This window comes from Panthera leo, chromosome E2 (genome assembly GCF_018350215.1).
Source record: "Panthera leo isolate Ple1 chromosome E2, P.leo_Ple1_pat1.1, whole genome shotgun sequence".
In the NCBI taxonomy this organism is placed as follows: domain Eukaryota; kingdom Metazoa; phylum Chordata; class Mammalia; order Carnivora; family Felidae; genus Panthera; species Panthera leo.
In genome coordinates this window covers 4,864,571-4,879,324 of record NC_056693.1, presented here as the reverse complement: position 1 = coordinate 4,879,324, position 14,754 = coordinate 4,864,571, and the positions used below count along the sequence as shown (strand labels likewise).

The window sequence follows — 14,754 nt, the reverse complement described above, 5'->3', positions numbered from 1 at the left end:
TTTGAGAGGAAGATAGGTCTTACTAAAAGCAAATATGAAAAACTCCTGAAATGTGATGAAAGCTCTGACAAGAAGCTCCCTTTGGTCACTCCAAGGTCTTTGAAAACTTCTTTTTTTTTTTTTTTTTAACGTTTTATTTATTTTTGAGACAGGGAGAGACAGAGCATGAACAGGGGAGGGTCAGAGAGAGGGAGACACAGAATCCGAAACAGGCTCCAGGCTCTGAGCTGTCAGCACAGAGACCGACGCGGGGCTCGAACTCACGGACCGCGAGATCATGACCTGAGCCGAAGTCGGCCACTTAACCGACTGAGCCACCCAGGCGCCCCTCTTTGAAAACTTCTTGTGATGAACAAATGTGACAGAGATGGGGACTTGTGAATCAACACGGTGTTTTTCTGGGATCGAGGGAAGTCTGATTCTTTCCTCATGATTTATTTAATTATGTAGTGGTACTGTGGACCAAATGCTATGGAATGCCATAGACAACTGTACTTTCCCAGGCCAAGATTTGTGGATATTAATGGAGAGGAGAACATTGTGGACATACTTAAGGATGTCACATGCCAGAGTTGGTGCTGAAAAGGAAGAAGGCTGCTGGACACTAATAATCAGAACCAGCAAAACCTGTGGGTAGTTCCTCAAAGCACTGGCATCGCAGGAATATAAGCCCAGCATAGGTCTGATCCAGTGTTGATGGGTGTTCTTCCAAGGATCCTGACCCACAGCTGGCAGAGACCTCCCTCCAATCCACTCAACCCTGTGCTGAGTCGAGTCTGTGCTCCGAACTGTGTGCAGAGCACTGATTCCTTGGGAAGATGGTCACCAGTCACCGGCACTGAGCATATTTCTGCTCTAAACAGCCTACCCAGTTTTTGGTTAGATGTTCCTATGATGTTTCACAGCCTACGCTGTCCTTATACCCATTTGGACCTGAGTGGGAAGAGGATTTCTATCAGTTGTAGAAACCAATAAAATAAAGTAGGGTAGCATGTTCTACCCACATTTCAACTGGTTCAATGGAAGGAGAAGAATTCATTTTTCAATACCTGTTATTTGGGGGTATTGAGATTTCCCCAGTGATGTCTAATGTGAATCGTTGCCAGCTGAGCTTACTATGAGAATTACTGAGTGGGAACTACCTCTGTCACCATTTTTATGATGTCACTCCTTTGTGAGGAATGTTTTTATCTCTCATGGGCTAAGAAAGGTTTCCCTATACACATGTATTTATATTTGTATACTTAATACAAATGTATGTGTGTATAACTATGCACACACACACTAAGATTGTTTGTCATCCAAGGAGTATAATATTGAAATAGTGTAACTTGATATTGAAAATAACACTATTAATACAGTGACAAAGTCCTTTCTTTTTTTTTCTTTAAATTTTTTTTTACATTTATTTATTTTTGAGAGACAGTGAGAGATAGAGCACAAGTGGGGGAGGGGCAGAGAGAGAAGGAGACACAGAATCTGAAGCAGGCTCAAGGCTCCAAGCTGTCAGCACAGAGCCCAATGCGGGGCTCGAGCCCATGAACCACGAGATCATGACCTGAGACGAAGTCGGACGCTCAACTGACTGAGCCACCCAGGAGCCCCCAAAGCCCTTCTTTTTAAAGATTATTCTATATGATATATTGCGTTGTTGCTTGTTTGATTGGTTATGACTACATGGTTGTTGTCTTTTGCTTCTTTTCCTATTTTTATCGTCTTCTTGTAGGTATAGTTCTAGGAAAATTCCAATGTACTATCTTCAAGCAAAGTTTTGTGCTACCAGGGACATATTGTTTACTTGGGTGACTTCCACATCATTCAGATTAGTCTCATGGACTCTGGTTTGAAGGAGCTTAAACTGAAAGCTTTCAAATAAATTTAGTTTTTAATTTTCCTCTGTATGTCACTGTCAAATGAGCAACAAAACATCATGAAGGAAACATATTTTGGGTACTGTTGTGGATATCCAAACACAACCATACATTTGCTTTATTCAGAATTGTTCCTATTTCTTGAGATTGTGTTGTCAGCTTATGATGTGGGCCAACAGCATGATTTTCATCAAGTACAAGCCCAAGGAGTGTGTCAAATGCATTCATAAGATCAATGTTTCCTCCATATCTTCACCGAAATTCAGAGCCATCTGAAGTATTTTTGTCCTGTGTTTCATTTTATATACTCTCCACTGTTTCATTTTATATACTCTCCTCCATCTATTATCTCTGGGTTGCTCTTCCAAATATGCCCTGTTGATGGTTTGTGAACACCTGCGAATTCCTACCCTTTTCTCAATTAGCAGCTCTTTCATTACAGTGAGTTGTGATTTCATGGTATCCAGGACCTGCTTTGCCTGGGTAAGGAGAACAAAATCCTCTCATCTTCTCTGATACATGTATATCATATGCTTTTGCACAGTTCAGGTGTGTCTCCACCCATCTCCCTTAGAAAGTTCACTACAGAAATTTAAGGTAGATCATCACGGGAATTAGGATTTCTTTACCTGGTTGAATGTAAGGACACCCCCCTCCCCCCCCCCCCCCCCCCCCCGGCTGGGACATGACAGAAGTGAATGCTACAGGCCACCTAATTTTTCTTCATTGAATCATGTTAATCACAGTCTTGGAATATATTTCCTGACATGAATAGATTTTATCCCATTTCCTGTGTTCGATTCATGAGTGTTTGATGAGGTGGTGGACACGAGGGAAAATTAGGCAGGAGCCAAATTTAGCCAAGGTCAAAGTGATTGGAAAATATTGTTAGGAGATGGTTCTCTATGGGTTTAAGCTTTTTCATGAGTCATGGATACAAGCATTGAAAGTTCTTATTCTATGCCACCACTTATGTTTGTGTATAAAAAAAGCTTTGGAATATAATGATAGTATCTTGCTCTTAGATAGAGGACAGGTTTGTTTCTTGGACACGAAAACACGTGTCTGCTTCATTGGCAAAGGTTTGAGCAGATATGCTAGATATTCTTTGAAGATACTGAGTTTCCTATGTCCAGGGTCTCACAAACCCACTGTATGTGGAGCATCTACCTGTAGGAGTTGGGGGTGGGGGCTGACAAGTGATATTAGAATGATCAAGAAGTTTATGGTGTTAGGTGTGTCATGAGCCATAAGATCCTTGGGGGTTGATCTAGGAGTCTCCTATCTTCAGCCGGGATTGGAAAATTGTTACAGACCAGCTGGTTATATTATGGAATGTGTAGAATCATGGAATTTTATAGTTCTCGAGATTCTCCATGGATTTTATCAAACCAAAGCAGATATTCATGGGTCGGTTTCTCCTCTTGTTTGTGCATTTGTTTTGTTATTTACTTGTACATTATGTGAAACAACATAATATTCTTTCTTTGACTTATGTCACATAGCATAATACTTTCTAGGTCTATCTATGTTGTCACAAATGGCAAGAAAGGACAGCAAACCAGAAATACCTGGTTACCAGAGTGGAACAGGGAGGGAGCGTGGGCAAAATGGATAAATGGGATAGCGAAGGACAGGCTTCCAGTTAGGGAGTTAATAAGTCATGGTGATAAAAGATACAACACAGGGAATACATTTGATGTTATTATAACAGCACTGTATGGTGACAGATGGTAGCTCGCTTGTGGTGAGCATAACTAACCCTGTAGAGTTGTCAAATGACCAAGCTGTACATCCGAACTGCTGTAACATTGTGTGTCAAGTATACTTGAAGAGAAAAGAGAGAAAACAAAGTAGTTACCAATCCACCTGTACATGTATAGGTTAATCCATTTTGTTAAGAAGTTGTCTGTAATGAAAGCTAACCTACTCTCCAAATCATGCTCATCCTAGGTGTTCATAGTAAGATGCAGACTTAGGAAAGCTAATTTATCTTTATCAAAATGGAGATAAAGGTAAATTGCTGGAGGACAGGTAAGACATGGGAGAGAGGAGAGTGTGCCCCGCTGAGTGGAAAGGTGAATAGGAGCATCTAGAGGAGTCTGGAGTCCTCACTGGCTGAGCATCCCAGGAGATACATGAAGAACAGTCATTTCTGTGAGAGCTTCTCAAACCGCTTGCCCTGCCGTGTGCTCTGTGTCATCTCTCCTCTCCTAAAGTGCCTGTAATAATGGGCACATGTCTTCTGAAGGCTTTTCTGTGTAAGTGAATTCTTTTGGGAAAACGCCAAATTGCAACTACACTTTATGTCCATGCTCATTTTAGTCAAAGTCAGATTTTGGGAAGAAACCTGAGTTGAAAACACAAGAGATCCTGTAGCATGAAGCGGTGGGAGTTACTAAAGGGACAGGGAAAACTTGATATTTTTAAAGGTTATGGAATTGATAGGCTCCAAGCTAAGAAATGTAACATTGCAATCAGAAGCAGTTGTACCTGCATCGCTGGGTAAAAGAGGCAACTACTTCCAAGAATATGTTTGGCATGGTGACTAGAAGGAGGAGAAATAAAAGTGGTTGACCAAGTTCTCCATGCAAGGGTGGAGGCAGCTTGAATGAAAAGAGAAGAGAGAGAAGAGCCTTAGGCTCACCTATTTTGTCCTCTTCCCCATGTTTAAGCATCCTTTGAAACTGTTCATTTCCTGTGATGCAGGCCTGGAATTTTATCTGGGGTATATGTTCTACAACCTAGAAGGGGCAGTGTGCTTCTGATTATAGAAGTATTGTGTGGTTTTGTTTCATTTTGTAAATACACGTAGTGCCCATGACTGAACTCAAGCTGAATTCCATGGAGACTTGATTCAACCTGTTGGTTCCACTTGAGGTGTGGGAACCAACACTTCCCTCTCTTCCCTCTCTTTTTCTACCACCTCAAAAGGATTCACATTTTTACCATTCTTTGGTTAAACCTGAGAGACAAATGAGGTAAAGTAGTCATAGATTCAGCTGGCATTAAATAAACTCTGCCTTTCCTCTTCTATGTGACAGGATGAATAACATTTGTATGGAGAGGTTCCTTGCTCTGGGCACACTGAAGGTGGAATATAAGAACATCATCCTGAGAGAAAAACATTAGATATCAGTCAGCAGGAGAACTGGGGCTCCTATCAGTATGTTTTCATGTTTACTTTTACATTACGATTTACTTACTTGCTGCTCTGGACATGTATTTCCCAGCAGTTATTATATGTCCTTTCAAGAAAGCTGGGTACCTGACACAACTGTGAACCATTATGGATCTCTGCAATTCATTTGCTCTCTGCTTTCAGCAAGATCCCTCCATGATAAGTTAATATTTTTTTCCCATGTAACATTAAATTCCTTGGGAGGATTTACTGAAAGATGTGCATAAATCACGCCATTTAATCTGGAAACTGGCTTCTGTGTTTCATGTTGTTTTTAGTCTCTTTAGAAAATGAAGGCTCTTATGTTTGCTGGAGATACTAGTGTAGAAAGTGGAAGTTGTAAATCAGTCAGGCCTTGCTGCTGAAAATTCCCATTGGATTCTAAACTCATGTCACAGATGGACTGTTCCTTATCACTTCTCTGTTGCTCTAGAAAAAAAATAATTATGCATCATATATACTCAACTTCTTAAATATTTAAAATATAATTCAGCAGAAAAGATCAATGGGACAGAACTTTGAAAACCCTAGGGGATTCACAAACAATAGCTATGTCAGTTGTACCAATGTGAGTGTTGGACTCTGTGATTTGTTTGGAGGACACAAAAAGCTTCCTCCACAAATAGATCCGTATGTTTTAAGCCCCTGAAAATATTTTTGGTTTAATGACCAAAACAGTTTAGTTCTATCACATTTGTTTTTTTATTTGATTTGTAATTTTCGTATTTTGTGTTGTTTCTTTACTGCTCTCTTTGGGTTGATGAGTTCTGTGGTTCAGTCGTGTTTGTGTTACCTTTTTCACTTTGGAACCTACTCTGAACCTTCTTTTAGTGTTTCCTCTGTATAGTGGTCTGTGTGTTCCAATAGACAAATTAAAAGTCAGGCAATCTGGGCTAAAACTCAAGCTCCACTAGGACTACAGTTTTTCCAAGATATTCTTGTGAAAGATGAAAAACACATATAACGTTCACATCGGTCACCGTGGACTCATGGGGGAATTTATGAAAAAGTGTTAGAATGGTTTGTAGTGTGTAGTAAATGTTCAAGAACACTTGTTGTTACTGTTCATGAGGTTACAAGTTGTAATTTTCCCAACAATCTTTACGTTCAAAGTCATCATGATTTCTTCTTTTTTCTTTTCTTTCTTTTGTTTGTTTTTGTGTTGGTGCTTGTTTGTTTCCTTTGTTTTGTTTTGGAATTTAAAAGCATGTCTTTGAACCGAATATGTTAGCATCACTTGCAACTTAAAGACATATGGAAACTCAGACATCAGCCTGAAATCCAAGTCAGAATATGAATTTAAAGAGATCTTCAGCTCATTGTCCTACACGTTAACATTGGTGAAGTACACATGTAGCTCAGCATCACTTGTCCATTATTGTAGGCCTGTCTTGATGTCTCTAGGATGTTATTTTGATAACTATGGCTTTGTAGTATGCTTTAAATTAGGAAGTGTTTGCCACCAAGTTGCCCTTCATTTCTGGGATTATTCTGGGTATATGTTATCCTGTGTCATCCATATGAATGTGTGGATGGATTTTGATATATCAGCCAAAAAATGATATTGGAATTTTGATTAAAAATGCATTAAGTGAGTAGAGCACTTTGAGTACTATTAACTGCTCAAGTATTAAGTACTCCAGTCCAAGAACTCGGATATGTTTCCATTTGTTTCTTCTTTCAATTCCTGCACAATATTTCGCAGTGTTAAGCTAGGTTTGACTTTTATCATTATGTTAAAGTATAAACATTTTTTTGTATGGAAACACAACTAATTTTTTTTAACGTTTATTTATTTTTGAGACAGAGAGAGACAGAGCATGAATGGGGGAGGGTCAGAGAGAGGAAGACACAGAATCTGAAACAGGTTCCAGGCTCCAAGCTGTCAGCACAGAGCCTGACGCGGGGCTCGAACTCAAGAACCGCGAGATCATGACCCGAGCCGAAGTGTGCCGCTTAACCGACTGAGCCACCCAGGCGCCCCACTAATTTTTATGCGTTGCATTTGTATTCTCCAAATTTATAAAGTGCGTGTGAGTTTTATATATAGGGATTCTTCAGAGGGGAGGAAAATGGCAGTGGAGTAGCAGGACCCTAGGCTCCTCACATCTCATAAACACGACTGGATAACTGACAAATCATTCCAAAAATCTCAGATATGTGCCTGAACACTGACAGAACAAAGTCCCCATCTTAAGGTAGAGGAGAGGCCACACACACTCAAGATGGTAGAAAGCTTAAAGACATGGTTTAGGGAGAAAAGGATTGTAGTGCTGCAGAGGGTAGGGAGCCACAGTCAAGGAGATCACCTGAGACAGGAGCACACACAGGAATGCATAAGGAGAACATTTCCCCAAAGCCATTGGCTGGGAAAATTAGAAGGACTGAATTTCATGAATTTTGGCAACTAGCCTATCTTAAATGCTGGAGTTTTAAAGATCATTAGGCTTGGCTGGGATAGAGCGAAGAGGGCACTGTGCTGCCTCTGGAAAGAAGACAGACAAACAACCTTGGGTCACTCAATGTGGCAAAGTCCTCTGAAGAATGCCTGGAGCATACAGGGTGGGAGATTATTCACTTCACTAGAAGCACCGCGCTAACAGGCAAAATTCTCTGAGATGCCTCTAGAGGAACTAAAGACCTAGCTGCAGCCCCTTCTCTCCCCTGCCCCTGAGCCTAAACACAGAGCCACCTGAGGGAAGTTGCTCAGTAGAAACCGTACATGTCTGCCTTGCTTACTCCAAGCTCCCACCTCCCTATGTTCTGTTGGGACTGCCCTTCTCTGTCAAGCTTGCCTCATTCCCAGCAAGGTCTGTCCCTGCCCCAAGAGACCTGCGCAAGTTGCTGACCACTCCACATTTCCTGACCGACCAAACAGTTCTGCAGGGCTTCAGTTCTGGTGGAGTTGATGTCAGGTCTCAATTCACAAGGAGACTGCAGCGCATCTAGCTATGACTTACCATGTTCAGGCCAGGGACCCTACACTGTCCATAGCAATCAAGGAGAACATCTGCAGGCCACTGAACTAAATGATCTATGTGAGACATAACTGTCTTTTCTAACATACAGAGGAAGGCAGGGCCTTAGACAAAATGCCAAGGTAGAAGAAATTATCCAAAGTCAAAGAACAAGATATAGTCATGAAGAGAGATTTAAGTGAAATGGTTGTAAGTAACATGCTTGATGGAGAATTGAAGGCAACATTCATAAGACACTCTCTGGGTTGAGTAAAGAATAGTGAGAACCTTACCAGGGAGCTAGAACAGCTAAAAAGAATCAAACAGAGAAGAACAGTGCAATGAACAAGATTGAGGGACACTTGGGTGGGTCATTGAATTAAGCATCCAACTCTTGATTTTGGCTTAGGTTATGATGTCACGGTTTGGGAGATAGAGCCCCAACTTGTTCTCTGCAGTGACTGCCTCTGGAGTCTGATAGGGATTTTCTCTCCCTCTCTCTCTGCCTCTCTTCTTCTTTCACTCTCTGTATCTCTCTCAGAAAATAAACAGGTTTTTTTTTCTTTACTGAAAAAAAGATTGGAAACAGGCTTAGCAGTGAACAGCAGGCTGGAAGTACCAGAGAAATGACTTTGTCACCTAGAAGAAGAAAAAAATGAAGAAAAATAATGACTCTAAGCAAAAGACGGGAGAAGAATTATGGAACAGTATTGACTCGGGAAACTCAGAGACTCCATCAAATGTAATAATATTTGCATGATAGGAGTCTCAGAAGCAAAAGGGAGAGAAAAGGGGGAAGAACATTTATTTCAAGAAATATTAGCAGAAACCTTCCATAATCCTGGAAGGAAACAGACCTCCAGATCCAGGAGTATCAAAATAAATAAAAGCAAAAAACCAAAAAACTATATGCTGCCTCTAAGGACTCATTTAGACATAAAGTCACCTGCCGGTTGACATGAAGAAATGAATAAACACATACCATACAACTAGATATCAAAAGAAAGTCAGAGTGGCAAAACTTGTATCAGACAAACCAGACATTTTTTGTTCTTCTATTGTGTTTATCCTGCTTGGTGTCAGAGTATTGCTGGCCTCACAGGATAGTTTTGAATGTGTTCCTGCTCTTCCACTACTTGTAGGATTTTGAAAAGATTATCTTTAATTATTATTTTTTAAATGTTAGTTAGAATTGACCAATGAACGCATGTGATTTTTGGCTTTTCTGTGCTGAGAGATTTTTTATTTTGATTTCAACATTTATTCTTCTTGTAGGTATAAGATTTTTGATTTCTTGGGTTTAAGGTTCATAATTCAATCATAGTAACTTGTGCATTTTTAGGAATTAAGTGGAAATCTTTTTTTTTTTTTTTCATGTTTCTTTCTGAGAGAGACAGAGTGTAAGCTGGGGGCAGGGTGTGCAGAGACAGGAGACACAAAATTGGAAGCAGGCTCCAGGCTCTGAGCTGTCAGCACAGAGCCTGATGCAGGGCTCAGACTCCCTATCCCTGAGATTAAAACCTGAGCCAAAAGGGAACAATGAACTGACTGAGCCACCCATGGGCCCCAGTGGATTTCTTTTCTAGGTTATTTGATTTGTTAGGATATCATTGTATATGTAGTTGAAGCATTACCAATTTTGTTATTTTTCTTGTTACATGGGCATTACTTTCAAAGTTATGTTACCTTTTTATTCTGGTCTCTATTTCATTTATTTCTGATGTTTCCTTCTAAATAAAATAATTTCAGATTTTGCTTTGTAATTTCTTCCTCTACTAAATTTCAGCTAACAGTCTTCCTTTTCTAGTTCCTTTTGGTGTAATGTTGTTAATTTCAATGTTTTCCTTAACTGAAGCATTTATGGCATTAAAAAATAGAAAACTTGAAAGCAGTAGAAAACCTAGCAGAAATAATTCAAGCAATGACCAAAATAATACAAAATAAAAATAAGGATCCTTTAGGGCTTTCTATAGATCGTGTCATCTGTGAACAGAGATAATTTTTTTTAGGAGTTTGTAGCCTTCTTTACAGTGGTTATTCCTTTCATTTGGTAACCTGGTAATGCTGGTACCACAGAGAGTATTTTCATATTTTCCCTTATCTTCACTCCTTGGAAATACTCGAGGAGATTTAAAATACTTTCTCATGAAATGCTTGTTTGAATGATCCACTGAATTTATCGGACATAGCACTTTTCCTTGTTTGGAGTTAGTTTTGGTCTTAGTTTTACTTAGTTTCTGGTCTTAGTTTTACTGTATGCTATTTTGTTGATTTCAGTTTTATGTTTAAGTTTCCTTCTGTGGTAATTTTGGCCTCATGTGGTACTTTTCCTGATCATTTGAGGTATAGGAAAATGATTTGTATGATAACATGACAATACTACAGAATTACCTATTAGGCTATATGGTCAGTGTGTTGTGTGCAAGTTTATGTGTCCATGGAGGAATGAAGTCCTGATGATTCATTCTCAAACATTTGACCAACATTTTCTGATTGATTCTAAGGTTGCACAATAGAAGTCTTCAGTATATTCATCTGAGAGTAATAAGTAGGATGATTTTACTTTTCTGTTATTTGATATCTTTCAGCTGTATTTTCACAATGCACCCAGAATGTCCCGCCAAAGCCGTGCTTAGAACCTTGTCTCCAAAAAGTGTCAATGGGTGAACATAGTACCCATGAGAATTTACACTTAATGATAGACTGGGACAACGATGGGGAGAATGAAGGGCATCAAACATATCATGACGGACATTTCCAAATGGAGACATCTGCCCATGAGAAGAATCTCACTGCCCCATATGGTGAAGGATATAAAGCATTTTGTAAACCCTCCCCTTTTAAGTTAGCTACTTCTACAAAGCAGTGTGTTTCTGTCACCAAAAACTCAAGTCGAAGATTCAAACATATTTATTTGTCGAAAGAAAACTTGGAAAATCTGGAAAGTTACCTCATTCAGGTGGAAAATAAGTATTTGAACCAATTTGAAAATAGGATTAGATTGACCTTTCAGACAACTGCTTCTGGAAATCATAGATTTAAAAATGAAGGTGAAAGTGTAACGAGGTGTCAATTTGAGGAGCATGTCAGAAAGGAGTCAACCCTACACAACTACAAGAATATTTTCAATGGGCATAGAATTGCTCCTTGCAGTGAATCTGAGAAAACATTTAACCAGGGCTCAAATGTTAACAAATATCTGAGTACTCATTTGCCAGACAACCATTTTGAATGTGATAAAGGTGAAGAAGTTTTGCCTCAAAGATCTAAACATATTATACAGAAGAGTATGCATATGAGAGAAAATCCTTATAATACCTGTGGGAAAGATCTGAAGGAGTCCTCCAGTGTTGGTGATCATCAGACAATTTGTGTGGGAAAAAACACATACATTTGTAATAAATCTGGAAGTGTATTGAGTCAGTCACAAAGACTAAATGCACATAGGACAATTGGTCCTGGAGAGAAAAGGTACACTTGTAAGGACTGTGGCATAGTCTTTCATTGGCACTCGGCACTATCTCAACATCAACGAATGCATGCTGGAGAGAAATTGTACAAATGTGAAGAATGTGGTAAAACCTTTAAGGGCTGCTCATCACTAAATAGACACAGGCAAATTCACATCAAAGAGGGACTTGACAAATATCGGCAATGTGGCAAAGACTTTAGCAGGCACCCCTACCTTCTTAGACATCAGAGCATCCATACTGGAGAGACCCCTTACCAATGTAAAGAATGTGGCAAAGCCTTTAGCCAGCGCTCAAACCTTACTCAACATCTCAGAATTCACACTGGGGAGAAACCTTACCAATGTAAAGATTGTGATAAGGCCTTTAGCAAGCACTCAAACCTTACTCGACATCTCAGAATTCACACTGGGGAGAAACCTTACCAATGTAAAGATTGTGATAAGGCCTTTAGCCGGCACTCACACCTTGTTCAACATCATAGAATTCATACTGGAGAGAAACCTTACCAATGTAGTGAATGTGGCAAGGCCTTTGGCCAGCACTCACACCTCACTCAACACCACAGAATTCATACTGGAGAGAAACCTTACCAATGTAAAGAATGTGGCAAAGCCTTTAGCTTTCATTCAAACCTTATTGAACATCTCAGAATTCATAGTGGAGAGAAACCTTACCAATGTAAAGAATGTGGCAAGGCCTTTAGCTACCACTCAGTCCTTATTCACCATCACAGAATTCACACTGGAGAGAAACCTCACCAATGTAAAGAATGTGGCAAGGCCTTTAGTCAGCATTCAAAACTTACTGGACATTTCAGAATTCATACTGGAGAGAAACCTTACAAATGTAAGGAATGTGGCAAGGCCTTTACCACGTACTCAAACCTTATTCGACATCTCAGAATTCATACTGGAGAGAAATCTTACCAATGTAAAGATTGTGATAAGGCCTTTAGCCGGCGCTCACACCTTATTCAACATCATAGAATTCATACTGGAGAGAAACCTTACCAATGTAGTGAATGTGGCAAGGCCTTTGGCCAGCACTCACACCTCACTCAACACCACAGAATTCATACTGGAGAGAAACCTTACCAATGTAAAGAATGTGGCAAAGCCTTTAGCTTTCATTCAAACCTTATTGAACACCTCAGAATTCATAGTGGAGAGAAACCTTACCGATGTAAAGAATGTGGCAAGGCCTTTAGTCAGCATTCAAAACTTACTGGACATCTCAGAATTCATACTGGGGAGAAACCTTACAAATGTAGGGAATGTGGTAAAGCCTTTAAGGACTGCTCATCACTAAATAGACATGGGCAAATCCATATCAGAGAAAGACTTGACATATGTCAATGTGGCAAGGTCTTTACCAGGCACTCAATTCTTATTCGCCATCTCAGAATTCATACTGGAGAGAAACCTTACAAATGTAAGGAATGTGGCAAGGCCTTTAAAGGACCCTCAGACCTCACTCGACATAACAGAATTCATAGTGGAGAGAAACCTCACCAATGTAAGGAATGTGGCAAGGCCTTTACCAGGCGCTCAAACCTTATTCAACATCTCAGAATTCATACTGGAGAGAAACCTTACCAATGTAAAGAATGTGGCAAGTCCTTTACCCAGCCCTCAATCCTTACTCGACATCACAGAATTCACACTGGAGAGAAACCTGATAATGTAAAAAGAATGTAAATCAGTGCCTGTAAGTGGTGCCCAGCCCTTACGGGACATCAGAAAATTCCTATTGGAGAGTAACCATACAAATGTAAAGAATGTGCAAGCTCTCCCTGCAAGTCACAACTTACTCCACATTCTAGTTATCACATAGGAGCCAAAGTGTGAAATGGAAAGTGGCCACACCTTTACCTGGAACTCAACTTTTGTTCGATATCACAAAAGACACCCTAGATGCAAACCCTAGAAATGTAATGAGTGAACAAAGACCCTCATTTTAAATATACGCTTTAGGAAACACAAGAGACTGCATATAAGAAAGTAACTGGAAAGGTAGATTTACAAAAGTATTTCATTGAACATCAAATGTGAATCATGTTACAGAAATCAGGTAGAAAGGAGTATATCAGTCATTTCATTCAGACATTGCTTCAAAATACTTATAACGAATAATACAGAGTTAGACACTTAGAAAACATATATGCTATTCAGGTCCTAAAGATCTAGTGGATCGGTTTTTGCATAGGTATAATTAATTTCAAATTGTGCCTTGTTTTTTTTTTTTTACTTACATTGACCCTCTTTGGGTTTTGTGACTAGCAAATATTCATGTATTTCTACTCTCAAATCACTACAGATTATTCATTTATTCCTAGTGGGTGTGTGAAACCATGTGGCTGACTGTTGTTGCATCAAAGGTATGAGATGCCCTTCTTCATTGTGCAGCACTCAGGCATATCAAATTTTCTATGGAAGATAAAGGACAATATGATGTACAACATCTGAAACAAATCTAAATGGAGATGCTGTTTTTGGTTATACCACTGATGTAAGTTGTCATGAGACAGGTGTTGAGAACACCATTGTCCATTTATTAACTCTAAACACTTCCTGAATATTAGAAAGAAAATGTTTTACATTAAGGTCTTAAAGGCAAAAGAGGTGGCAGTCCAGTGCACTGATAGATCTTTATAACAGCAATAGTCAGAGCACATGAGTTGATGTGGCTGCATTGAAGACATCTTCACAGATGGCAGCCAGAGCCTAGCTAACTCTTCCCCCAAATGGCATAAATTGTACATCCACATCTCTCAACAATTACGTCCTGCCTGATATTTATGGAAATCACTACTCCCATGTCATTGTGCCAACACATGAATGCTTTTTTACCACTTGTATTCTATATTTTGAACGATTTGTTGAGTGGATTTGAAAGGCATAAATTGGTCTGTGTGAACTTAATATATTTTAATTAATAAAACATAATTGTTTTTAATGTGTTAACATGGATGTGTAATGAATGAAGTGTGATCCAACCAGCAATGTTACCACATCCTCTTGTATTTAAGGCTGTAGGTAACTGATGGAATCTATAACTCTTTTCCTAACACAACGGCATAACATACCCAGTAATCCGTTTTCTCCGCGGCCTTAGGATTTACATAATGTGCCATTATTTTTCCTCTCATTTATCCGTGATACCATTTTCTCCTCCTTGAGAATACTGTGATATTATTATGGATATATTATGGAGTCTAGAGGGGTACTGCTGACCTTTTATCTAAGGTCCCCCGTGAAACGCTATTTGGCATT

General features: G+C 39.5%; 2 protein-coding genes across 2 annotated transcripts in view; both read left to right on the top strand.

The window, feature by feature from the left end:
• LOC122208819 (zinc finger protein 679-like) overlaps positions 1 to 14,754 on the top strand; it is a 123,860-nt gene that overhangs the window by 66,878 nt on the left and 42,228 nt on the right. The window lies entirely within an intron of this gene.
• The window catches only part of LOC122208768 (zinc finger protein 420-like), a 37,813-nt gene that overhangs the window by 3,713 nt on the left and 19,346 nt on the right, over positions 1 to 14,754 (top strand). Inside the window, exons 2-3 of the mRNA XM_042920210.1 lie at positions 10,598 to 12,800; positions 12,885 to 13,109. Coding sequence (XP_042776144.1) covers positions 10,598 to 12,800; positions 12,885 to 13,109 — 2,428 coding nt within the window. The remainder of the gene's footprint in view (positions 1 to 10,597; positions 12,801 to 12,884; positions 13,110 to 14,754) is intronic.